Here is a 27,957-nt window from a genome sequence, read left to right on the forward strand (position 1 = left end):
GCAACAGAGAGAGTAGAGTGAGGTGAGTAAATGGAAAGGTCAGGTCCCCCAGCAGCACATAGGAGTGGTAACAACAGAGGACCAGGTGTGGGGATCTTACCTGATTAGAATCGAGGGAGTAATAGGACAACAAGGGAGCTCACAGCGTTGGGAAATTGTAAGACAGAACCTGGGGACTGAGATGAGTGGAGACACTCTGTAGAGCAGTACCCCTGGGTCCGCTGAGAAGTCGCCGTTCCCCCAGAGGCTTGAGGAATGTCTCTGACTTTTGGGACAAAAGAATTTTATGAATAGCCTGAAACAGAATAATAAAAAAATGTATACTCTAGTTACTAGATGATGGCTAGTGGAAGTTTATGAAGGATGTGCTGTAACCAATGAATGAACTAGTTCTGTTCATGGAACAATGCAATAGATGACGGTTGTTGTTATTAATAAATTATTCTTTGGTCATGGTATTTTCTCTTTCCCTACCTCCACTAAGATACTCTTCATAGATCATAGTGGTGCTAAAAGTAGAACCCCTCCCAAAGAAACTGGAAGTCAGTGTCCATCTTTGTATTCTTGCATTCTGTGGAGCCATCTTTGGTATGCTTTTCCCTCTCCTTTCTTTCAGAGACGATGGAAAAGAAGTTAATAGAAGAAACAAAACAACTGGAACTCGATCTTAATGATGAAAGGCTGAGATATCAGAACCTTCTGAATGAGTTCAGTCGCTTGGAAGAACGATATGATGACCTCAAGGAAGAGATGACTTTGATGATTGTGAGTCAAATACTTTTGATTTTTTTAATATATAAAAATTTGAGGGCTTCCCTGGTGGTGCAGTGGTTGAGAGTCCGCCTGCCGATGCAGGGGACACGGGTTCGTGCCCCGGTCCGGGAAGATCCCACATGCCGCGGAGCGGCTAGGCCCGTGAGCCATGGCCGCTGAGCCTGTGCTTCGCAACGGGAGAGGCCATAACAGTGAGAGGCCCATGTACCGCAAAAAAAAAAAAAAAAAATTGAAACATATGCAAAACTAGATAGAAAAGTAGAATGAACCCCCCTGTACTCCATGTACCCATCACTCAATCCAAAATGGTCAACACGTTTCTATCCCCCATTCTACCCTCCATCCCACTCCATCCAGTGGATTGGATTGTTTTAAAGCACATCCCAGAAATCATATCACTTTTTTCATAAATATTTTGTAAAGTCAAACACTTTGAAGACTGGATTATAAGATAGTATAAAGTCAGTGTAGGTGTACTTTGTTTTATGTGTTGAATGACTTAAAATAAAATTTGCTTATAAAGCAAATGTTTATATAATCAAGTATTATATAGTTTTTGTAGTTTCAAAGATATAGTCCTAGAAAAAGAAAATTCAGCCTCTATTTGTAATAAATTGTCTTATCTATTTCAAGGACTCTTCTGCATCTGCCAAAGTACATTTTGAACTTTTAGTTCTGCGCACCCTCCCTGTTCTACTTATCCTGCTATCAGGAAACAAAGAGTTCCCTAGCAATCTTGTTCCTACAGCTATCGGCCTTAAACGTAACCTAATGGCACAGATGGCCAGAAATGCTCTGAAATATCTGTTATAAAACACAAGGTAATTTGGAGGGGAGTGGCCAAGACGGCAGAGTAGGAAGACCCTGAGCTCACCTCCTCCCACAGGCACGCCAAGATTATAACTATTTACAGAGCAGCTGTATATAAGAATGACCTGAAGACTAGCAGAAACTATTTTATGAAACTAAAGATATAAAAGGGAACCTCAACAAGGTGGGTAGGAGGTGTGGAGACACGTATAGTCAAGACCCACACCCCATGTAAATGACCCACAAACAGGAAGATAAACACAATTGGAGAGGTTCTCCCCAAGGCACAGGGGTCTGAGCCCCACATCGGGCTCCCCAGCCTGGGGTTCCTGCACCAGGAAGACAAGTCCCCAGGCATCTGGACTTGAAGGCAGTGGGGCTTGTGTACAAGAGAGCCACAGGGCTGTGGGAAACAGAGACTCCACTCTTAAAGGGCATATACAAAATCTCACATGTCCAAGACCCAGTGCAGAAGCAATAATTTGAAAGGAGCCTGGTTCAGACCCACTTGCTAACCTTGGAGAGCCTTCCAGAGGGCATGAGGCCACTGGGGCTCACCCTGGGGACATAGACATTGGCTGCAGGCATTTTGGGGAGCTCCAACCATGAGGACACTGCTGCAGACAAGTTTTCATTTTGGAGTCCTCCCTCTAGCCTATTAGGGCCAGAGGTTTACCTGCTCACAAGTGAGCTGGCACCAGCCCCATGAGCCCCCCATCCAGCCACCCTGGTCACTGACCCATCCATCAGTAACCTGGGACCAGCCTTGAGACACCCCCCAGGCTATGCAGCCTCTGCCACACCAGCACCCAAAGCCACCACCAGCCGGCTGGCAGTTTTTGCACTAGGTAGGACCTGGAAGCCAAGCAGGCCAAGGGCCATCCCAATGTACCAGTGCATCCAAGCAGTGATCCCCACCACAGCAGAAGGGCCCATGCAGCCCACATAGGGGCACCCACAGAGCATATAGATCTTGTGACTAAAAGGATGGGCTGCTGGGGCCCATAGGATGTCTCCTTCATAAGGCCATTCTCCAAGACTGGGAATCCTAAACAACCTACCTAACGCACAGAAATAAACACAAACAGTAAGCAACACGAGTAGATAGAGGAATATATTCCAAACAAAGGAACAAGACAAAACCCCAGAAGAAGAACTAAACGAAGTGGCGATAAGCAATCTACCCAATAAAGAGTTGAAGGTAATGATCATAAAGGTGTTCAGTGCACTCGGGAAAAGAACGAATGAACATGGTGATAAGTTTAACAAAGAGAAAATATAAGGAAGAACCAAACAGAATTAAGGAATACAACAACTGAAATTTAAAAATACACTAGAAGGAATCAACAGTAGGTTAGATGATACAGAGGAATGGATTGGTGAACGGCAAGACAGAGGAGTAGAAATCAACAATTCAGAACAGCTAAGAGAAAAAAGAATTTTTAAAAATGAGGATAGTTTGAGAGAGGCCTCTGGGACAACATCAAGCATAATAACATTCTCATAGGGGTCCCAGAAGGGGAAGAGAGAGAAAGGGGCAGAGAAGTTATTTGAAGAAATAATAGCTGAAAACTTCGCTAACCTGGGAAAGGAAACAGACATCCAGGTTCAGGAAGCACAGAGAGTCCCAAACAAGGTCAACCCAAAGAGGTCAACACCAAGACACATTATAATTTAAATGGTAAAAATTAAAGATAAAGAGAGAATCTTAAAAGCAACAAGAGAAAAGCAACTAATTACATAGAAAGAATTTCCTTGAGACCGTAAGCTGACTTTTCAGCAGAAACTTTGCAGAACAGAAGGGAGTGGCATGATATATTCAAAGTGATAAAAGGAAAAAACCTGCAACCAAGAATACTCTACCCAGCAAAGCTATCATTCCAATGTGAAGGGAAGATAAAAAGTTAAAACAAGCAAAAGCTAAAGAATTCAGGACCACTAAACCTTTAACAAGAAATGTTAAAAGGACTTCTCTAGGCAGGAGAGAAAAGGCCACAACTAGAAAGGGAAACTCTCACTGATAAAGGTAAACATACAGTTTTGGTAGTAGATCAATCACATATAAATCTAGTAGGAAGGCTGAAAGACAAAAAAGTAGTAGAATAACCTATATCCACAGTATGTAGTTAAGGGATACACAAAACAAAAAGATGTAAAATATGATGACAAAAACACTAGTCGTGGGGAGGGGACTGAGAATGCATGGTTGTTAAAATGCATTTGAACTTGAGATCATCATATTTAAATAATTAAATATATTTGTATATGTATATATGTGTGATTGAACCTCATTTATTGTTGTTTTTATGAACTTCATTGTAACCACAAACATATTATAGATACACACACACACACACAAAAAGAAAGTAATCCAAATATAACACTAAAGAAAGTCATCAAATCACAAGGGAAGAAAGCAAAAGAAGAAAGGAACAAAAAAGAACTACAACAACCAGAAAACAACTAACAAAATGGCAGTAAGTACATACCTATCAATAATTACTTTCAATGTAAATGGACTAAGTGCTCTAATCAAAAGACATAGAGTGGCAGAATGAATAATAGAAACAAGACAGATACACACACACACACACAAACACACACACCTGTGAGAGACTTCAGTTCTAAAGACACACAGACTGAGAGTGAGGGGATGGAAAAATGTATTCCATGGAAATGGAAACACAGCTGGGGTAGCAATAGTCAGACAAAATAGACTTTAAGACAAACACTATAACAAGAGACAAAAAAGGACATTACATAATGACAAAGGGATCAATCCAACAAGAAAATATAACAGTTGTAAACATATGTTTACCCAACATAGGAGCACCTGAATACATACAGCAAATATTAACAAACATAAAGGAAGAGATTGACAGTGACACAATAATAGTAGGGGACTTTAACACCCCACTTATATCAAAGGACATATCATCCAGAAGACTGAAATCATATCAAGCATCTTTTTCCACCACAATGCCGTGAGACTAGAAATCAACTACGAGAAAAAAACTTGAAAAAGCAAACACATGGAGGCTAAGCAAACCACTACTAAACAACAAATAGGTCACTGAAGAAACCAAAGAAGAAATGTTTAAAATAGCCGGAGACAAATGAAAGTGGAAACAAAATGATTAAAATCTATGGACTGCAGCAAAAACAGTTCTAAGAGGGAAGTTTAATGGCGATTTATGCTACCTCAGGTAACAAGAAAAATCTCAAATAAACAATCTAACCTTACACCTAAAGGAACTAGAAAAAGTACAAACAAAGCTCAACATTAGTAGAAGGAGAAAAAAAAAGATCAGAGTGGAAATGAAAGAGACTAAAAATCAGTTTAAAAGATGAACAAAACTAAGAGCTGGTCTTTTGAAAAAAATAAGAAAAATTGATAAACTTTTAGCCACACTCATCAAGACAAAAAGAGAGAACCCAAATAAATAAAATCAGAAATGAAAGAGGAGCGGTTACAGGCAACACCACAGAAATACACAGTATCATAAGAGATTACTACAAACAATTACATAGCAATAAAATGAACAACCTCGAAGAAATGGACAAATTCCTGGAAACATACAATATCCCAATACTGAATCAGGAAGAAATAGAAAATATGAACAGATCAAATATCAGAAATGAAATTGAATCAGCAGTCAAAAACTCCCAACAAAAAACATTTAAAGAAGAGTTAACACCTATGCTTCTCAAACTATTCCAAAAAATTGAAGAGGGAGCAGTTTCCCAACTCATTCTGTGAGGCCAGCATCACACTGATACCAAAACCAGACAAAGATATCACACACACAAAAGAAGAAAATTACACTAATGAACATAGAACATACAGGTTGGGCGGGGCTGAGGGGCGTTCAACTGCCCCTGGGGGCTGGCTTCCTTGTGGTTGCACAGATGGGTCTGCTCTCTATACGCCTGGATGTTGGAAGGAAAGAGGCAAAAAGCCCTTTGTGGCTTCTGGCTCTTTTCCTGCACCTGGGAAGGAGTAAAGGGAATTGGACAGATCCCAAAGCTCTTGGAGGCCTTTCTGAAGCTCTCAGGATTTGTAACCCTAGAAAATCCAGGCCACTGAACATTTCCATGTCTTCTGCTGGGGGCACCCTAGGAGTGAGGGGCCCAAACCCAGCCTTTTTATCTCTTCTTCCTTCAAGTCATTCTCTAACCCCTTTTCCTACAGAAAGGAAGGGACTACAATTGCGTAACTTTTCTGTTCCCCACAAGCTTTCTGAACACTAGTTCATAGGTACCACATGCCATAAAAGTGTCACCTGGACTCCCTGAATTAATAACCCAAGGATCTTCCCAGGATTCTTCGAGCAGCTTCCTTGCCTCTTCTGCACATTCATCCTTCCCACTGCTGACTCCAGAGATTCAGCTTCAGGCATAAAACTAACAGAAATTGTAGTCGCCTAAGTGGAAACCCCCCTCCCCTGACTTTTTTTTTTTTCTTTTTACCATTTATGCCCAAATATGGTGCAGTAAAATGATTATGCTATCATTAAATATATCCTATGAACTTTTTGGTAGGTTTTATTTGATTGCAACATGGAAGTCAGTTACAGTCCTTAGATGCTGAGGCATCATACCTATGCTTCACCCAGTGCGACTAGCCACTCACAACTTTAAAAAGCGGACTCTGCCAGTAATCACAGATGATTTTTGTTCAAGTATTTGGTTTTGTGACTGTGCTTGTCATGCCCTCCTGGTGCATCTTTATCATTCTTTGAGGAGCTCCGAAGGTGACCCTTTTGTAAGAGTTTGTTAATACAACATGGAACAGATCGTTTGGGCATGAGAACATTAAGTCAGCGAGTGAGGATTAGAACTGAGTTAAGGTGGATGCTGTCTTAACTATGCCTAGTTCAATTATTTAATTATGTTGTGTTAACTATAACTGCTTATTTGTCTTGCAGAATGTGCCTAAGCCTGGACACAAGAGAACAGACTCCACCCACAGCAGCAATGAGTCCGAATACACCTTTAGCTCTGAAATTGCAGAAACTGAAGACATTCCATCAAGGACAGAGGTACATTTTAGACACCTATCAGTAAAAGTAAGATGTGCCCATGCTGTTACTAACAGAGAACACTTTCTCTGCAGGGAGGACCCCATTTGTCCATAAACGTAACATTTGTTTTATGCTGTTTATTCTTCATAAGTGACTTAAAGGTGCTTAATTAGCTGTGTACATACATACTTATTGCATATATTTTTTTGTCAATAAACATTTTAATTTTCATTTTTAATGTAATTTTGAGGATCAGATTTTCCCTTCTGTAATTCCCTTTTACACCTTAACATGTTCTATGTGCAAAAAACATAGCCTATCATGAATTTATTTCAGACTGAGGTAAATTATTTGAAAGGTAAGCCCTCTGTCCTAGAATATTATAAATACCAATGCCCAAGAGTTTAGCAAAATTGCTGCCTGTTGGATGATAGTTTGTACCAATGTAATTCTCTCCCACAAAAATGCATGAAAAACAGCTTATAAATCTGCCTTAGTGTTTTGTGTTACATGGTTTGAAATCAAAATGACATGTTACTGTAACTCCAAGAGTACAGTGACTTTAAGTTAGATCGTTCCCAAACCAATTCTCAGATCTTCTTCAAATATGACATTAGTTTCTGTAATGGGTAATTCAGGCACAACTCATCTATTTTTGTATCATATTCTGCGAGAATGGCCAAGTCAGAAATAGACTGCTTCTGGCAGAACAGCTGAAAAAAATTGAATAATTCTTTCCTTTCTTGTCTGAGTTCCACTTGGGATGAAAAGTTTCTCCATCTCATTCTGTTCCTTTTAAAGAAAAGTGTCATATAATTGGACTCATACATAGGAGAGGGCTAAGTTGCTGGCCCAAGGTCACAGCTTGTAAGTGGCAGAGCCAGTATTCTAACTGAGGCCTGTCTGTTCAGAGCTCCACACTCTACCTCCTTGCACTCAGGGGTTCTACACTGCGGTTCTCCAGTCCCATTTCTGTCTACAGATAACGTTAGGCTGGGGACATTGATACAGCAGTATGGCCTGTATATAGCAGGACAGAGGTTGTTCAAGTTATCTGTTGTTGTGCAACAAACCATCCCTGACTTTAGTGGTTTCAAACTACAGCAATTCATTATTGCTCACAGTTCTTTGGGGGTTTTTTTGTTTTGTTCTGTTTTTTCTTGAATTTTATTTATTTTTTTATACAGCAGGTTCTTATTAGTTATCGATTTTATACATATTAGTGTATATATGTCAATCCCAATCTCCCAATTCATCCCCCGTTCCCCCGCACCGCGCTTTCCCCCCTTGGTCTTCGTGTCCATATGTTTGTTCTCTACATCTATGTCTCTATTTCTGCCTTGCAAACTGGTTCATCTGTACCATTTTTCTAGATTCCACGTATATACATTAATATACAGTATTTGTTTTTCTCTTTCTGACTTACTTCACTCTGTATGACAGTCTCTAGGTCCATCCACATCTCTATAAATGACCCGATTGCATTCCTTTTTATGGCTGAGTTATATTCCATTGTGTATATGTACCATTCGTCTTCTTTATCCGTTTTTCTGTAGATGGGCATTTAGGTTGATTCCATGACCTGGCTATTGTAAATAGTGCTGCAATGAACATTGGGGTGCATGTGTCTTTTTGAATTATGGTTTTCTCTGGGTATATGCCCAGTAGTGGGCATTACATTTTTAAACTCAAAACTCTTATATGCTTTACCTAATTTTTACTAATAACAGTTTTTGTCAGGGTCTCTATTCTTTTCAAGTTTTCTCCAGATTCTTACAGATTTGAAGGGAGGGGTAACCTTTTCATTTCTGTTCTCACTTGTTTTCTGTCAAGTCTTTTCTCAAGTTAAGAGATAGATTAGAGTGGGATTTGGTACATTTTTCATCTTTTTTGAAAAATGAAGTGTGAATTGTGCTCCAGAAATCACTTACAGATCTTGGATTATTGTTAGTGTCTGTCATGTGCACTGACCACCAACAGTAGGTCATACACTGGAAGTCTTCTCTCAATAATGAGGAAGGCTGTGGACAAGTAGTCATGCTTGTTTCTTGTGACTAAGTGCATGCATCTGAGATGTGGCTGGCTTTGGTTAGTGCTGTCTTTACCATGGGACAGACTACAGTAACTCTCCTCCTTGGGACTGAGTCCATAACCTTAGCCTCAATCTCTCTGTGTTTCAGTTTCCTCATCTGTGAAGTGGCAATGCTATTATTATCTTACTTTATAGTGATATTTTGAAGATTAAATGAGTTAATTTTTATAAAACACTTGTAGCAGTGTTGATACATAGTAAGTGTTCAATAAACAGAGGTTTTTGCTCCAATAAACAGTCTTCCAGTGACCACCCTACAATTCTGACTGTGTGTGGCCAGGATCAGAAAGATGGAAATCTACACTAGTAATAGAAAAAGAGAGATTGATTATCAGAAGGGAAATTGTGCAGGACATAACTTTGTACTTCGAATTACTTATGACTTGCAGGTTTGCATTTCTTCCTGCAACTACCTCTGTAATGGCCAGGTTTACAAATTGCCCCTTTCAAACTAAAGGAAAACTTTCAACTCCTATGTGTAATATTCCCAAGTAGCTCTTTTAGAATCCAGTGCAAGGAAAATAATGGGATCATTCTTGTTTATGAATTGATTTTTAAAAAATTAAAACAAATAAATTGTTTTGAAACAGAATTCTGACCTTAGTCATGTAATAATAGCAAAATTTGATGTAAAAATAAAAGATTAATGTCTCTCTAGTCACAAATCAGAAACCTGTGATTGTTCACAAGACACAATGACACCTCCATTGCTGTTTCTCTCTGAAGAACTCACCTTTCAGCTCCACTTGCCTTGCAGCCCTCCCACACTTCCAGCATCTTCGTGGTTTGGGGTTATTTTTTTGGAACCGTTACTTCTCCACGCTCTGTAATGCCCCTTTCTTAGTAGCCATTAACTAATTATCTCAGTTCTGCTATTGCTGTTGAGCTTTCTCATACCTGTCAAATCCAGGGAAAGCGTCACCATAACTTTCTCAGCTGTTGTCAGCAGTAATTCCAGAATGACTGCCAGGCCTGTCGTGGTAATTTTGTGAACAAATTCTGTTATCTTCCTGATTTTCCTCTAATGAGAGACTGTTGCTATTTTTTAGATTAGTTTTAAAGCTTCACTTTCTTGGAAAAGCCCTAGATGACAAAGTCCTAACAAAGGAAAGAAAGCAAAACAAAACCCCAGACACTTCCCTGAGCCAGATGGCCCAAACTTCCTTCTTGCTTACGTGGTATATCTCTTTGATTATACGTGTCATTAGGGATAAGAATGGGCACCATTTGGAGCTCTCTTAATTACTTATCATTATGCCTCAATTTTTGCAGTTGTCAAATGTTCCTATCTATAGGTACAATGATGAAATATTATATTCATTCATAGAATGAAGGTTTCTATCATAGTGTGAAAAAAGCCTTAAATAGTTAAAAGTTTTCAGGGATACATACACCATTAATAGAGGAACAAACATTAAAATACATAAGATAGAATGTTTACATTATAAATAAGCTAAAATATAAGTATTTGTGGGATGTATAGAAATGAATTTTTTTGTTGTTGTTTGTTTTTTGTGGGGGTTTTTTGTGGTACGCGGGCCTCTCACTGTTGCGGCCTCTCCTGTTGCGGAGCACAGGCTCCGGACGCGCAGGCTCAGCGGCCATGGCTCATGGGCCCAGGCGCTCCGCGGCATGTGGGATCCTCCCGGACTGGGGCATGAACCCACATCCCCTGCATTGGCAGGTGGACTCTCAACCACTGCGCCACCAGGGAAGCCCCAGAAATGAATTTTTGTATGAATGAAATTCTGTAGTAATTTCATGCTCAGGGAAGATGCTACCTCTGTTCTACTAAGTCGGGACAGACTTTATGGTGAAGGTCATATACCTAAACTTTTCGTTACGCTGAGCAGTGCAAAAGTGGATAGATGGACTTCCCTGGTGGCGCAGTGATTAAGAATACGCCTGCCAATGCAGGGGACACAGGTTTGAGCCCTGGTCTGGGAAGATCCCACAAGACACTGAGCCCATATGCCACAACTACTGAGCCTGCGCTCTAGAGCCCGAGAGCCACAACTGCTGAGCCTGTGTGCCACAACTACTGAAGCCTGTACACCTAGAGCCTGTGCTCCACAAGAAGAGAAGCCAGCACAATGAGAAGCCTGTGCACCACAACAAAGAGTAGCCCCTGCTTGCTGCAACTAGAGGAAGCCCTCACGCAGCAACGAAGACCCAACACAGTCAAAAATAAATAAATAAATAAAAATAAATAAATTTATTTTTTTTTAAAGTGGACAGAAAGAAAAAGACCAGGTCTAACTAGTTTGTAGATAAATGACCCTGACAGCCTATAAATGCCCCACTTCTTAGTTTAGTTGATTCTTCTTAGGTGTCTTTTTAGAACTGGAATAATACTGAACTTAGCACTACCAAGAATTCACAGAAAATCAAAGATTGCTCATGAATATAAAAATTATTCAACCTCATCAAAAAACAAAGAAATATAAATTAAAACAATAATGAAAAACCACTATTGGTCTACCAGCTGAGCCAATTTTTTTTAATAACAGTCATTGCTGTTCCAGGAAAGGTGGTGGCTGCTGATGGAAGTATAAACAGGCTCAACCAATTTAATAGACTTAAAAACATTAATGTTTAGATATTTATGTACCAGGTTGTTTATTTTAGTATATTTCAATAGCAAACAATTAGAAATAACCCCAGTGGTCACCAGTAAGGTAATAGCTAAGCAAATGATGGTACACATGTCAATACAGCCATTAAAAATTGTGCTTTCAAGTATCATATTATAAATTTTGAAAACGATTATAATACAATGCTAAGTTTTAAAGACAGTACAAAATTATAATGAAAGTATTATTCCAGTTCTTTAAATTTATTAAAAAAAAAAGAGTGGACAAAAATTGTGGGTTTTCTCTGGATATGAGATTATGCTTACAGTTCTTTGTACTTTTCTTATTTCCTAAACTTATTTTGCTTTTATATGAGGAAAAAACAATTTTTAAAAATTGACAATTGGAAATATAAGATTTGCTGATCAGTTAAGAATTATACTTCCATCATTTAATTAAATAAGTTGTTGTTACCATTCTCTTTCTCTCTAACAAAAAGAGGATCTTTATCCTCTCAAAATCTAATGATACAATTGTTTCTCTTCTTACCTCATTAAAAATTCAAACCCAAAGTAAAGAAAGTAAAACAATTATGGAGCCTCCAGAATTTCTATGATGGTGGATAGGGGTTAATTATTTCCTTTTGCTTAGCTTTAGTTAGTGTATCTTTATTTATCCTACTAGTTCTCCCTGTGACTCTGTTTTAGAACCAATTGACATGATTTTAAATGCTACTAGGTTATCTTTCAGTTTATTAGGGGCTGTATATATTTTGGTTTTTTAGTTTTGTCTCTGACCTCAATATATTTATGCTAGCATCTCACCTTTTCAAAACTCATTTTTCCTAATTACAAAAGTAGTACATGCTCATTGTAAACAATTCAAATATAGAAATGTGTGAAGTAGAAAATGAAACTTTCCCACAGTACCTCCCATTCTCTAAGATAACCTCAATGGCCTTCTAGATATTTGTATGCCATGTGCTAGGTATACTTAAAAGTCACATGTATTGGGTTTTGGTTTTTTTTAAGAAAAATGAGATACTATCCCGCAACTTGTTCATTTCACTTAATACTTTTATCTAGAACATATTTATCTACTCATGTAGATCTACTTCATTATTTTTAACAGCTATAAAATACTTCATAGTTTGGCTATACCATAATTTATTTAAGCAACTCTCCTATTGACCAACATTTGAGTTCTTTTTAGTTTTTTGCAGTTACAAAAAATATTACAGTGAACATCTTTCCCCATATATTTTTGTGTACTTGTGTATTTGTGCAGGATTAATTCTGAAACATACATTGCTATGTTTGTCCTATGTTAAAGAATATACAGACTTAAATTTTAATAAATACAGCTAACTTGCCCTTCCAGAGGGCCTACTTATAACTTCCACCAATATCTTATAAGACACTGTTACCAACACATGGCCTTATTAATCTTATTAGTCTTTGCCAGTATGATAGGGGGAAAGTGGTACCGTGCTGTTGTTTAATTCGCATTTCTCCATTTTTCAGCTGGTTGGATGTGTTAGTTGTATATTCTTTGGCCATTTATATTTCTCCTATAAGTTTGCCTGTTTCTCTGTTGAGCTGTTCATCATTTTCTCATTGGCTTGTACATCTTCCAAACCATCTTGCATCTTCTGATTTCTGGGGTTTAGGAGCCAAGCGAGAAGAAGGTGCCTCTGGACATGTCATTGTTCCTCAAGCTCCAGAAGCGGGTCACAGAGCTGGAGCAGGAGAAGCAGGTGATGCAGGATGAGCTGGACCGCAAGGAGGAGCAGGTGCTCCGAAGTAAGGCAAAGGTGCGCAGTGCTCTCCCACCCTAGGTCCATGGCAAACTGAGTTCTGCAGTCTCTTCTTTTATGGCAACTCAGCCCAGAAGTACTTTAACTTTAACCAAGTAGGTTTTGGTTCAAGTAGTGAGGGCTTAACTCTCCTCACTCTTTTCTGCTGAGCTAGGAAATATTCTAAGAGTAAAAATGTGACATTTAAAATATAACTACTTACTTATAAAGTTTTTAACTTTGTGTGTTTCCCTAGGAAGAAGAAAGACCACAAATTAGAGGTGCAGAACTGGAATATGAGTCACTCAAGGTAATGGGAAGTTTCAGCCCAAGACTTTGAATGTCTTGTGGCGAGAGACCTGTTCGGAGCTTCTGTCTCTCAGAGAACATCCTTAAGGGTACCTGAGGCCCTAGCTTAAGGCTTATTCAGGCATTAGTTGTAGCCCTGTGTCATTCCCTTTTTAAAATTCTCTTTCATATAAGCTAGAGTTCAGTCTAAGCAGAAGCAGGAGCAGTAGCTGCCATTTGAGGCTGTAGAAGGTAGTAAAGGACATGGACCCAGGTGACAGACTGCCTGGGTTCAAATGCTAGATCTGCCACTGTATGACTGTGTGCAAATTCTCCTTTCTGTGCCTTGGTTTTCTCATCTATAAAGCGGGAATAATGATAATATGTATCTTATAGGACTGTCATGAGGATTATATGAAGTAATTCATGTAAACTGCTTAGAATAGTGCCTGGCACATCATAAGGACCCAACAAATGTTGGCTGCTGTCATTATCTTCATCATTTTAAAATACAAGCACTTTACACATCAGCCTTAATTTTTAACAACCATCCTGCAAGTAAGCATTTTAATTCCCATTTTATAGATGAAACAATTGACACTAAGAAGTATAAGTAACTTCCCTAAGATGACCCCACTAGAAACCGACAGGAATGGAATTTGAACATTGGTATCTCTAGCTCCAAACCCCATGCTCTAACCATCAGACCCCACTGAAACTATGTGTTTGTAGAGAAAGACAGTTCCCAAGTATTAGCTCAGTGTTTCTCGAAATGTGGTCCCTGGGCCATCTGCATCAACATGACCTGGTAATTTGATGGAAATGCAAATTTACGGGCCTCACACCAAACCTATTGAATCAGAAACCGTGGGGGTGGCACCAAGCCATCCATCCTCTGGGTGATTCTGATGCACATTAAAGTTTGGGAAACATGGCATCAGAGCTTAGGTGTCGAAGTAAAGACATTCATACGTTTTCAGAAATAGCAATACGAATCTGATTACCAGTTGGTAGGAGACTGGGGATAGGAAGGAGCATTCATTTTCACGTTTGAATGGACTAATTCATGAAAGAAAGTGTTATACATTCTTAAACTAGGGGAAAAAAAGGACTTTAATTAGTCTTACTATAACATGTTGAAAGGTCTAATATGGTGCTATAAACCTAAGATTGCTTCTCTGGAAGACATGGTAAAATATTTTATCTTTGTGTGGAAGTGTCTTACTTCCACTATCATAAAGCCTTAATGTCATGTGCTAAATAAATCAGCATGGTGCTTTTAAATGCCCGTCTGCTTCACTATTTCCCAACCAGTATCCTGTGACATTTGTATTTTAGGGTCAGTAAATAGAGTTTAGCGGCAGATCTCTATTCTGGGTTCCACTGCGGTTGGTTGAGCAGAGCCTACAAAGGGCAGCACTAACTGGTGATGGGAGGATGGCTGGTAGTATGTGAAAGTATGGAGATGGTAAAGGATGTGTATGTCCATCTAGATGACTGAAGGAAGAGGTCGCCCATCCTCTCCTCCTGCTTCTCAAGGCTTCCGCCAGCAGCTTCACAAGCATGTCACACAGGAAAGAAGTTTCAAAAATATATTGTTTGTTGTTATTGAAACACTATAGAGAATTTTATTAGTTTAAATACTATGTAATTTTTAAATTAGAAGTTAAAAGCCTAAAATTTCAGTGGTCTTTCCCCTCTCCTTTACAAAAGAAATAAGAGGGTACTACTCAACACTTCAGGGATCTGCTCTCTGAACAATTCATTGGAAATAACCTGACCATTTGGACCTTCATATTTGTGCTTGTATTTACCCATAAAGAAAACCTGGGCTTCTTAGTACTGAGATAAACTCACCCCTTAGGACTCAGCCTTCTCTTCAGGCCTGTGGCCACACCCTGGGCGGCCTGGAATAAATTTGATTCTGGAATTTAGGTTGATGAAGCAAACTACCATTCACCTTGCTCAATTCCACTTGACGCTGACTTTCTTATTTTAAGAGCTGAGTTCCCAGTAGAACTAGGGGAGCCATTCACTATGGGAGCTCTGGCGATCTTTTCCAGCAGAATTCTTCTACTATCTTAGGGAAGGATGAGTATTGCAATGTAAAGTTGAGGATGACAGTGATGAACTATTCTTTGTCTATTCATACAGCGTCAAGAACTAGAATCAGAAAACAAAAAACTGAAAAATGAGCTGAATGAGTTACGCAAGGCCCTTAGTGAGAAAAGTGCCCCCGAGGTGACCGCTCCAGGTGCACCAGCCTACCGTGTCCTCATGGAGCAGCTGACCTCTGTGAGTGAGGAGCTCGATGTCCGCAAGGAGGAAGTCCTCATCTTGAGGTCTCAACTGGTGAGCCAGAAAGAGGCCATCCACCCCAAGGTAAGCATGAGCAAGTGGTTCAGGTGGGTGTTTGGGGACTGGCCTCTTTCTTCATACCCTTTCCCTCCAACTTATTTATTTATTTATTTATTTTTGCGGTACGCGGGCCTCTGACTGCTGTGGCCTCTCCCGTTGCGGATCACAGGCTCCGGATGCACGGGCTCAGCGGCCATGGCCCACGGGCCCAGCTGCCCCACGGCATGCGGGATCCTCCCGGACCGGGGCACGAACTCGTGTCCCCTGCATCGGCAGGCAGACTCTCAACCACTGTGCCACCAGGGAAGCCCTCTCTCCAATTTATAACAAAGCAAACATTTAAGAGCATTTTTAGTCTAATTGAGGATATCATCATTTTGGGGGAAAAATCTCAATGTTGTTTTAAAACTGTTGCAAATACCAGTTGGAGTGAACAAGAAGCAAATGATATCCCAAATGCTCTTCAAAGTTTCACCGCTCACTCATGAGCAAAGGGCTTTTAAAATTAATCGTTTTTTAGTAATCTGGTCATGATAAATGTTGATCAAAAATACAATTCTATTAAATACAAAAATCCATAAGTTGTCTTGCTGTGGGAAGGCATTAAGTACAATTTTAAATTATTTGTTGAAAATAGCCTGTTTAAAGATAGGAAAGATAACACATGAAAAGGTTAGAAATGAGATCAGTGAGTAGAAGTGACATGGAGATGATTTCTGCTCACTTCAAGAAGTTCTGTTTAATGGTGGGAGTTGTCCCAGCTAGGAGGGGCTGTGTTTAGTGATTCCACAGAAGGGACCCAGGCTGAAGCATATAGATGGCCCTTTGAACGCCTTCCCTGACCTCAGATAACTTGAGATCCAACTGCCATGTGTTGGTGAGAAATGGACCTTTTAGTCATTTGACATCGGGAGGAATCTGAATAAACATCTTAAAACCTGGTTTTTGTCCCTGCCCATGTTCATGAAGCAAAGTGTTACCAAGAATTAGGCAATCAAGTATCCCAGCTGCATGACCTGCCACATAAAAAATGACTATAAGACAGAGAATGAAAAAAAAAAAAGAGAGAGAATGACACATACCATATGATTTCACTTAGTATGTATGAAATCTAAAAAACAAAACAGAAACAGACTCATAGCTAGAACAAACTAGTGTTTGCCAGAAGGGAGGGGGTTAGAGGGTTGGGTGACATAGATAAAGGGGATTCAGAGTTACAAACTTCCAGTTATAAAATAAATAAGTCACAGGGATGTAATGTACATCATAGGGAATATAGTCAATGATATTGTAATAACTCTGTATGGTGACAGATGGTAACTAGATTTATCCTGGTGATCATTTCATAAGTATAAAAATATCAAATCACTATGTTGTACAAATGAAACTGATATTGTATGTCAATATAATTCAATTTTTAAAAGACTATAACATATAGTGAATGGGATGCCTGAAAGATCTGAGAGCACTTCTCTTAGAAATGGTAGTTCTGGGGCTTCCCTGGTGGTGCAGTGGTTAAGAATCCTCCTGCCAATGCAGGGGACATGGGTTCGAGCCCTGGTCCAGGAAGACCCCTCATGCCGCAGAGCAACTAATCCCGTGTGCCACAACTACTGAGCCTGCGTACCTAGAGCCCGAGCTCCGCAACAAGAGAAGCCACTGTTATGAGAAGCCCGTGCACCGCAACGAAGAGTAGCCCCTGCTCGCGGCAATTAGAGAAAGCCCGCGTGCGGCAACGAAGACCCAACACAGCCAAAAATAAATAAATAAAAATAAAAGAATATTGAAAGCCTCCAAATTCTAAAAAAAAAAAGAAAAGAAAAGAAAAAAAGAAATGGTAGTTCTGCATGTGGTTAAGATACCATACCTGGCACGTAACATTTGTATTTGATAACAACAACTCACACCTGGGATTGGGCCTCAAGAAACAAGCCTCCCTCTGCATGCTAGCTGGAACAGAGTCCAAAATTAGAATTCCTTTCTCTGGTTCCCTGTGATGAACTAATATTCTAACAAACTTTAGTAAAAGTCAATAGAAAGAAAAAGAAAAATGAACCAAGGGGTATAAAAACAATCCAGCTCACAAGAGCACATAGCTCTGGTACCTCACACTGTCACCTACCCAGCTCACATACTCCATGTGACAACTTATCTCCAGCGCCTAATGGGCTGGCCCTGTCTAACCAAGGTCCCTGCTCTCCAGGCTCCAAGCCTACACATAGCATCAGCTTGTTTTCTCTTAGGAGAAATGCCCAGGACACTGACTAAGCCCTTTCAAACCCAGGACTGTTTATCCCACTCCGTTTCTAGTCAAGGGACACATCATTTCACAACTCCTTTGCAAGCAAGTGGTAAGTGATATCCCGTGGGCCAGGTGATGATCCAGCACAGCCAGCCACATCTAGTTTACGTGCTCCACCTCCACAAGTGTTCCGGGAGGCTTCACTTGGACAAATGACCTCCTACCAAGGCGTTACTGTTAACTCTCACAGACCTGGGATAAGAATTTTACCATAATACATAAACAGGAGGTTCATTTTCCTCATACCCTCACAAATACTTTATAATTAGAAAAATCAAAACAACTCAAAAGAATTTCAAGAGTCTGTTCCTGAGAATTAAGAGTTGCCATTACACAAATATATATTAATGTCCACTTCATGCCAGTTCCATGGATAGTAATTTACATACAGAGTTAGTTTTAGGAGAAACAAACTTGGTTGTTTTCACAGTTAGCTTTTATCTGTTTTGATGAGGACTCAAGATGGAATTTATTTATGGAACTAAGGGTTTGTTGTTTTCTCCATTTGTTTTTTGTGCTTGCTGACTTGTGATTTTCAGGATGACAAGGTAATTATATATTTTTTTAAATTTTTGGTAAACACTTCTATTTAATCCTGATTTTTACAAGTATCCCGCAGTTTTGCAGTTGATATTTTCTGGCCAACAAGTCTATTTTGATATTTACAAATTAATTTCCTATTTGACCCCCTGCTATTTGAGAAGTCAGTGGGAAAATAATGGATGTCATAGGCTCCAGTCTGGATCGCAGAGAGGCCTCCATGACTTTTGAATTCGTAGTCAGCTCTGTGACTCATAGTGGTAGTTACGGCAGGCCATCCACAAGCGGGGGAGGGAAGCCCTTAACTCGGAGCACACTCCAAAGTGCAAGCTTTCCCATACTCTCATTTCTACCAGCTGTGGGTTTGTTGGACAGGGGTGAGGAGGGGCCTGAGGAGCTGAGCATGCCCTTCTTGGGAAGAGTGGGATTTTCCTACATGGCGCAACCCTTTCAGAACTTCTGGTCCTGTCTTGGCAGGGACTCTTTGAGCAGTGAGTCAGGAACTTCCTAGCGCTGGCAGTCCAAGTCTGACCCCATGCCCAGCCCCTGCTTCTTAGCTATGACAGGCCGGATAAGGGAAGGACTGGCTACTTTCTACTATCTTTCCTTTGGATGAGATCATTAGATCTACTTACCTAATTTACTAAAAGTTAAAAACCAGATCATGTAGGTCCTCAGATGTCAAAGAATACATGTAGCGTTATTTAACATAGAAACTGGTTCTTTGAGTTACTGTCTAAAACTTAAAAATCTGAGTATGGCCCTTTATAGAGTAGAAAGATTTTCTGCCTTTCAATAAAAGAGAAAAAGAAATTTTCTGTGAAATATGTACTAAAATATTTATAAAACATACCTAGAATATTTATAAAAATGCTATATGTGGTGCTTATGAGAAAGATTTTTAAAATCAGTAAAGCGTAAGCTCTTGTTAATAGCTCTTATCAGATTATATTTGGTCTTCTCTAAGTGTGCATTTATAGACTCACAAAAGGACAGCATTAGGATAAAAGTGGGATTTTTTTTTAAAAAGGATGTTTTTTTATTATAAACACTGGAATTCAAAAGCGAGTATTTGTAGGCCTCTAGTTGACATTAAAGTTATCTTGGTCTCTAAGATCATGATATTTGAAGTGTATTCTATAATCTCCACTTCACTGTGAGATCTGGCTTTAGAGCAAACGTTGACTAAAGCATCAGACATATACTATTTAGACAAATAGAATGGGCTCTTGGGTTCTAAAGAGTATTATTCTTTAGAGGCTATAGAGTAGTTGTTCTTATTGTCTATTCTTGCCCTGGTTTAGGAGAGAGAGAGAGTGGCTGAGTAGAAGCAAGATTTTGAAATTACATTGGTTGTCAGACAGATTACACCAAAAAAGAAAAATAAAAAAGGAAGTAAAAATGTTAGCAGAAAAGTCCTTTCTATGCAAAATCGTTAGTAATTCTGACCTGCCAGATGTTTATTTCGAAAGCTTATGAACCATGCTATACTGTAACAGAGGAAAAAAGAATTGAATAACAGCAGATGGTAGATATTTCCAAGGAGCTAAATCCTTCCCATTTATATATATCTAAAGATGTGAGGAAAAAAACATTTAATTTTGCTGAAACACATGATCTGAACACCACTTGTTTTGTACTGAGTTGTTAATGGGAAAATGAGCTTTATGTCAAACTTTTCGTGTTTATTAGGGTATTTGTTTTGTTATAACTGGTCCGGAAGTAGAAGAAAGAACAGCTTTGTACATTGCATTGAATACTTGCTGTTCTTGCCTGGTTATTGTTTTAATGCTCTATATAGTTTATATCTATATGTATTTTTTTAAAGTATATATACAACATTAGAATAATAACCAGGCAAGGGCACTGAATATATATATATTTACACTGTGTGTGTGTGTGTGTGTGTGTACACACACACACACACACACACACAGTGTAAAACACACGTGGCCCATCAGTGATTTTATTTACTCTAGAATCACACCACCTTTGTAGTAGAGTGTTAGGGATTCTCAAGAGAGGGACTGGAGGTGCCTCTTCCTCTTAACTGCCTGTGCCCCACTCTTTGTAGTTGTACCGGGGCTAGGGCAGACGCTCTGGTGGGGCAGAGGTGTTGTAGAACACCCCCTATTCTGGAGGAAAGAAAATGTTGTATGAGGTCCAAAGCTTTAGAGTTAACACTTAATGTGGAAATGTGTGTCTTTTCCCCCTTCAGAATACAATGACAGATTCCACAATACTTTTAGAAGATGTACAAAAAATGAAAGATAAAGGCGAAATAGCACAAGCATATATTGGTTTGAAAGAAACAAACAGGTAAGTTGATGTTTCTTTTATTCATTTTGGTTTAATCATATTGATCTTTAATCTTCAAGCCAGCCTCTTATACAGTAAGTCCAAGTATTTATGCGTTGTTTTGTTAGACATCAGCTGACCTTCAAAGGGGATCCAAGGTTTCCAATATATTCCCAGTTAAAATCTCATTTATAATAATATAAGGTAGCATTACCTTATATTATTATAAGAGGTGAGAGAAGGAAAGGAAAATATTCTTTACATTAAGGGAATATATTTCTGTATATTTAGGGTCTTAGCCTTGAGAAGAAAACCAGTTGCTTACTATACAGCTTGGACTATCTTGGGTAGTCACTTCCATTTGTTATTCAGGATGGTTATTGTGAAAGTTTGTAGGGACAGCTGCAGCTTTCAATAATTGAAATTTAGTGTGAAGAGAAGTGATGAAGTAGCAGAATCACATCTGTGTTGGCCATGTAATTCTAGAAGGGTACCATGACTTCTAGGATGGGACCCTGATATATGAGATCAAGTTTTTGTCACGTTTCCTAAGGTGTTCTGAGAAAATTCTAACCTTGGTTTCATCTCATTTACTCATGAGTGAAGTTGTAGATGGCATTTAGCTCAGTCTTAAGAGCCTTGGGTGGGCTGAGAGTATAGATTTGCAGTCACTAAATGACCAAACTTTCCCAAAAGTTTTCCCTATAGCTTAGAGTATCACAGCTCATTTCTGGAATTCCTCAGCCTTCCTACGATTCCTGCTTCCCAAAGAGCCTTCATGCTATTGAACTCTGAACTTAAAAGACTACATGCTTAAAAGAACACAGCCAGTGATGATAACAGAGATTTATCAGTGTACATCTAGGTCTCCTGATGCATAATGTCAGGATTGGTATACAGAAATACTTCACAAACTAAAGAATATTACCATGCAAAATGTAAGGTACTTATTACCTTCTTTTATGGGCAAGAGTGGAGAATGCTTATAAAAGTATTCGGTTAAACTTAAATTTTAATTTATGTATGTAGGTTGTAAGCATATCTTATAGCTAAGGATGTGTTAGTATAAAAAGAGCTATATTACATTGTTCATCCGTCCACTCAGCTATTCAGTCACCAGATATGTATTGCATGCCTGCTTCATCCCAGGCCCTGTGCCACACACTGGGAATATAGCAGTAAGCAAGATAAATACAGTCCTTCCTTTCACAGAGTTTATAGGCTGTTGGGGAGACAGCCAAGATAATTTGGACTTCCCTCCAGTGACAGGAAGGAAGTCATTTTTTTAAAAAAATAAATTTATTTATTTTTATTTTTGTCTGCGTTGGGTCTTTGTTGCTGCCCGCTGGCTTTTCTCTAGTTATGGCGAGCAGGGGCTACTCTTCGTTGCCGTGCATGGGCTTCTCATTGCGGTGGCTTCTCTTGTTGCGGAGCACGGGCTCTAGGTACGCAGGCTTCAGTGGTTGTGGCTCGCGGGCTTAGTTGCTCTGTGGCATGTGGGATCTTCCCGGACCAGGGCTCGAACCCCGTGTCCCCTGCATTGGCAGGCGGATTCTTAACCACTGCACCACCAGGGAAGCTGCTGAAAGATTTTAAGTAGGAGAATGGTATGATGAGATTGGAATTTTAGAAAGCTAGCCCTGGCTTTTATATTAGAGAATAGATTGTAGTGGAACAAGATTGAGAGCATAAAGACCAGTTAAGAGGTTATCACCATAATTGAATGACTGATTATAGTGACTTTGACTTAGTTGGTAACAGTTGGGATTGAAGAAAATGGGACACTTTGAAAGATACATAAGAAGATGGGGTGTGTAGCCTTGCAGTTTGTTGGCTGTGTGGGATGGGGACCGTGAAGGGTAACTTTGCAGTGTCTGCTATGGATACTTGGTTGGATATAGTGACGCCAGTTTGTGATCCTGGGTCTGGGATGTGGGGAAGTACAGGAAATGATCAGTAGATTTACAAATATTTAAGGAGGTAGGAAGACATCTAAGGAGAGAAATTCATTAGGCAGTTGAAAATATAGATCTGGAACAGGAGAGATATGTAGGCTGAGATGTAAATATTGAAGTCATCAGCATGTAATAATACAGTTGAGACCATGCAAATAAATCAACTCTCTAGGGATAGATGGTAGATGGAAAATAGAAGAGCAATGTCTGAAATTTGTTTTATGTAAACATTGTATCAACAAGAGAAGTCTAGGGGCTTCCCTGGTGGCACAGTGGTTAAGAATCGCCTGCCAATGGAGGGGACATGGGTTCCAGCCCTGGTCTGGGAAGACCCCACATGCCGCGCAGCAACTAACCCCGTGTGCCACAACTACGGAGCCTGTGCTCTAGAGCCTGTGAGCCACAACAGCTGAAGCCCATGCGCCTAGAGCCCGTGCTCTGAAATGGGAGAGGCCACCACAATGAGAAGCCCGCGCACCGCAACAAAGAGTAGCCCCTGCTCGCCGCAACTAGGGAAAGCCCGCGCGCAGCAACAAAGACCCAACACAGCCATAAACAAACAAACAAACAAACAAAACAGAAGTCTAGTAGGAGAAGTAAGAACCTGGGCTCTGGAGTCACATAGCCCTGGCCTTCACCACTTGCCAACTGTGCAACCCCTGCAGGTATCTTACGTCTAAGCCTCAGTGTCTTCTTCTGCAGTGTGGCAAATGATATATATTGGGTTACTGGGAGAACTAAATGAAATGATACATGTGGAAGGTTGTAGAATGGTGTCTGACACTTGACAAACAGTCAAAAATATTATTTTTATACCCTCAGTAGAAAAAAAACTATAACCAACTCTGTCAGTTTTGTTAATTCTACATACTTTTAATAAAATATGTCACACTTCTAGTAAAAAAGAAGTTTCCCCAGGTCTTAAAATTAATTTTTGACACAACAAACCTTTTAAAAGTTGTGTCATAAAAGCTGGGAACTTTGGACATATACTGGCTTATAAGTTACTCCTATAAGAATTTTAAAAAATAATTTTAAAAATACAAAATCAGATCTTATTAAGCTAAAACAAATTCCTACCCAGAAGACTTAAAACTTCATTTTGAAATGAATTATGAAAATTGCCACATGAAGACAGTAGCTGAAATTTTCATTCTATATGTATATGACTATTTTGGTTAGTCTCTAACATAATATGTGACATATAAGATCACTCCGCTAGCTGAAGTGGGAAGCAGCCACATAGCACAGGGAAATCAGCTCGGTGCTTTGTGACCACCTAGAGAGGTGAGATGGGGGAGGGTGGGAGGGAGCTGCAAGAGGGAGGAGATAATGGGGATATATGTATATGTATAGCTGATTCACTTTGTTATAAAGCAGAAAATAACACACTATTGTAAAGCAATTATACCCCAATAAAGATGTTAAAAAAAAAAAGATCACTCTGTTAGCTGAATAAAATGTTAAAAATAGAACCTCCTTCTTACCTCTTCAGTCATTTATTATTTTGCAGGACAAGTAGCTCTAGATGTTGATTATTTTGTTTTAATTTCTACACATTTACGTGTGATGTTACATGTTACCCATTTTTTTAAAAAAATTAACCAAAAATGATTTTTGTGGTAACATCTTAAAGTCATCTGTAATTAATAAAAACAGTCCTGTTGACTTAATAAAATATTGAAATATCACATGCTGCTCTTGACCATCATCATCTCATTACCATTGCTTTGTGTTTTGCATTATTGTTCCTTTTGCATGGAAGATCATCTGCTATGGATGGCCATGAGTTGAATGAGGATGGAGAGCTGTTGCTGGTTTATGAAGGGTTGAAACAAGCCAACAGGTTATATTTGTCTCCTCAAAATGGAATGTTATTAATTTGTTGTTTTTCTTACTAACAGTGGCCTCCGGACTTTAACTTCTGTATTTCTTATTCATTAAGTGTCTTCCTGGGTAAATTTCAGACACTAAAATTTGTGAATATCTCACTAAAAGTGGAAGAAATTCCAAACCTCTCAACTGGAGCCCAAGCTACTGCTGCAGGAGAGATTAATACCTATTACTTAGTGGTTTCTTGTTTGGAATAATGATCAATTTAAAGGATATATGTGCCTGGGCAATATGTCTACATTCTCATATATTATGATCATGCTGCGTAACAGCAGTGTTAAGCAGTGTTAAGTGCACGATTTGGCATTCTGTGTGGTTATTGTGAAATTCCGATTTGTGAAACCGCAAACAAAGAGGGTTTCCTGCATTGCTACAGTTCAAAATAATCCCCCTAACTGAACATGTTAAATATGTTTAGGGGAAAGCAAATGAAATTGAAACAGCAGCACCTTTCCGACACAGACACTCATCTCCTCTAGTGAGATTTGTGTCTTAAAATCTCTTAAAAATGCCATTTTAGTGATGAATTTTTAAAAATATTTAATTTTTAATATTTATATTAAATATTAATATATAAATATTTAATTTAAAATATTTAGACTCTTTGTTCGAGGGGCTTCTACTTATTCTGCTTTGTTCTAATCACAAACCATTGTCATTAACTTTGTGGTGTTATTGGTTCAAATCCTTTTGAAATTTTATAATCATTAAAATATTTTTAGTCTGCTGTTAACTGTTTGCTTGCAATGGCATCAGTGTTTCCCAGCATTTGATAACTAATGGGGTTCGAATGAAAGAACATCTTTTCTTTCTTCATGTTAGTTAATTCCTATCCATAACTTTGTCTTGGCTTTGGAAAAGGGGGTGAATGTAGAAATGGGGGTGCCTGGTGAAGGGAGGATGCCAGTTCGCTCTAGTATCCTCCTGCCCTAGACTACTCACGGTGCAGCTGACTTGTATGTTTGCTCAGAGAAGCAGTAGCTGCTTTGTTGGTCCCACTAATATTGATGTTCTAAAACCGTATCTTGTTAGGATTCTGTTACTGTTAAGGAAGTTTATGGGGAAAGAGAAAATGACAAATTATATATATATATATATATATATATATATATATATATATATATATATATATACACGAAATTTCAGAGCTATCTGTCTGGATTTGGGTAAATCTGTATGTATTTCAGAGTAGCACTCCAGCCTTTCTGCCCTTCAGAGATAAAAGTAGAAAGTAAAAATGGGACCCTGGTCACACCCTCTGCCTGGAATTAGTAATGCTGAAAGTCTTCAAGGCATATTTAATTAGACGGGGCATTTGTAATCTTGCCCTCCATAGTGCGGTGATTTTGTGACGAAGGTACTAGCTTTGCCAACTTTAATGCTAGTTTGTGAATGTAGTAAGCCAGGTTCTTTAACCTATGTCTTTTAATTGATCAATTTTTAATTGATTGATTGATCATCATTCCTATGAACCTTTTAAAAGAGCTAAAATTTTCCTGTTTCTAGGGGCCTTTGAGAACTTTGTAGCAGGGTCCACAGTTCAGAAAGACACAAATGTGAGCACATTTGTTTCCATTTCTGGCCCTTGGTTGAGTTCCTAGACTCTAATCAAGTCAGAAGCTACACAGTCACTACAGAATCCCTGCTTGTCTGCCCTTGCAAGTGAGCGCGGAGTCTTGTACCCTTCAAGCAGGGACTCTGGTGTCACCTCCCTTTCCTACTCGTGTGGCTTCTCCGCAGGCTCCTGGAATCCCAGCTGCAGTCGCAGAAGAGGAGCCATGAGAATGAGGCCGAAGCCCTCCGCGGGGAGATCCAGAGCCTGAAGGAGGAGAACAACCGGCAGCAGCAGCTGCTGGCCCAGAACCTGCAGCTGCCCCCAGAGGCCCGCATCGAGGCCAGCCTGCAGCACGAGATCACCCGGCTCACCAACGAGAACCTGGTAAGGGAGGTGCCAGGCCACACTCCTCAGCACGCAGGCCCTAGCCCTGCAGGGCGGCCTTCCTTGCTTTTTGAGCAAAACGTCTTTCCTGACTGGGAAACACTCACTGCCCCACACTTGTTACCCTCTTTCCCTATCAGGGACAGAGTAAGGAAAATAGGACTATGTTGGTAGAAGTGAAAAAGGCGTGTACTCGGGTTGTTTCTCACAGAAGGCTCTGGTGCATCTCAGCCTCCTCAGCCCTCACTTGGAGAGTCTGGAAGATATCGGCCGACTGTGTGCTGGGCTTTTGATATCCTCAGGAACTCAGCTTCCTCCACGTCAGCTGCAGCTTGTCTGCCATCGAGGAGGTTATATAGTTGTCACAACCTTTGGTCCCCAAGCACCACTGCGGCCATCCCAGCCCCTGTCTCTAGCAGACAGCGGGGTTAGAGTTAGGGTCAGGGAAGGCAGTTGGCAGAACCAACGTGGGGCTGTAGGTTGACCTTGGTTGGAGCTCCAAGGTCAGGGAGGAGGAATGTCAGGATTCAAGTTTATACATTCGTGATTCTTTTTTAGCAGAACTTGGGCAGTGAATGAGGAGATTTTTTCCCCTTGCCAGATTCTGAGTGCTGGCACAGAGTCCAAGTTTGTTCTTTTTCTCTTTTTTTCTTTCTGTCCTTCTTTTTTTTATAGAAAATATTTTCTAAAATGTTTCTCAGTCACAAAATAACTTTTATTACAGATTTATACTTAAGTTTGATAAACATATTTATTAAAGTCATTGAAAAAGTATAATTCCACTTTTTTTTTTTTTTTTTTTTTTTGGCTGTACCACATGGTTTGTGGGATCTCAGTTCCTCAGTTACCCGACCAGGGAACTCCCAATGCCATACTTCTATATAAAATCTATATTGTAGTGTCAGTCTGGTTTTGAGAAAAGCTGTTTAGGGCTAGTGGTAATTTGTTTCTGTTTTGGGTTATTTTTAATTAATTAATTTGTTTGTTTATTTATTTATTTATTTATTTTTGGCTGTGTTGGGTCTTCGTTGCGGTGTGCAGGCTTCTCATTGTGGTGGTGGCTTCTCCCATTATGGGGCATGGGCTCTAGGCATGAGGGTTTCAGTAGTTGTGGCACGTGGGCTCAGTAGTTGTGGTTCACGGGCTCTAGAGCACAGGCTTAGTAGTTGTGGCGCATGGGCTTAGTTGCTTTGTGGCATGTGGGATCTTCCCGGACCAGGGCTCGAACCTGTGTCCCCTGCATTGGCAGGCAGATTCCCAACCACTTCGCCACCAGGGAAGCGCTGTTTCTGCTTCTTCAATTCAGGGTTTTAATG

The 27,957-nt window shown here is 39.7% G+C and overlaps 1 protein-coding gene across 4 annotated transcripts in view; it reads left to right on the top strand.

The window, feature by feature from the left end:
• Positions 1–27,957, top strand: part of MYO5A (myosin VA) — a 187,223-nt gene that overhangs the window by 129,064 nt on the left and 30,202 nt on the right. For 2 of the 4 annotated variants that reach the window (XM_033409182.2, XM_033409183.2), the window contains exons 24-31: positions 617–765; positions 6,513–6,626; positions 12,943–13,086; positions 13,325–13,378; positions 15,511–15,738; positions 20,775–20,875; positions 24,575–24,655; positions 26,443–26,641. In XM_033409182.2, coding sequence (XP_033265073.1) covers positions 617–765; positions 6,513–6,626; positions 12,943–13,086; positions 13,325–13,378; positions 15,511–15,738; positions 20,775–20,875; positions 24,575–24,655; positions 26,443–26,641 — 1,070 coding nt within the window. The remainder of the gene's footprint in view (positions 1–616; positions 766–6,512; positions 6,627–12,942; positions 13,087–13,324; positions 13,379–15,510; positions 15,739–20,774; positions 20,876–24,574; positions 24,656–26,442; positions 26,642–27,957) is intronic. The other 2 variants (XM_033409184.2, XM_033409186.2) reach the window with 1 other exon arrangement.

The sequence above is a fragment of the Orcinus orca genome, chromosome 2 (assembly GCF_937001465.1).
Source record: "Orcinus orca chromosome 2, mOrcOrc1.1, whole genome shotgun sequence".
Lineage (NCBI taxonomy): Eukaryota > Metazoa > Chordata > Mammalia > Artiodactyla > Delphinidae > Orcinus > Orcinus orca.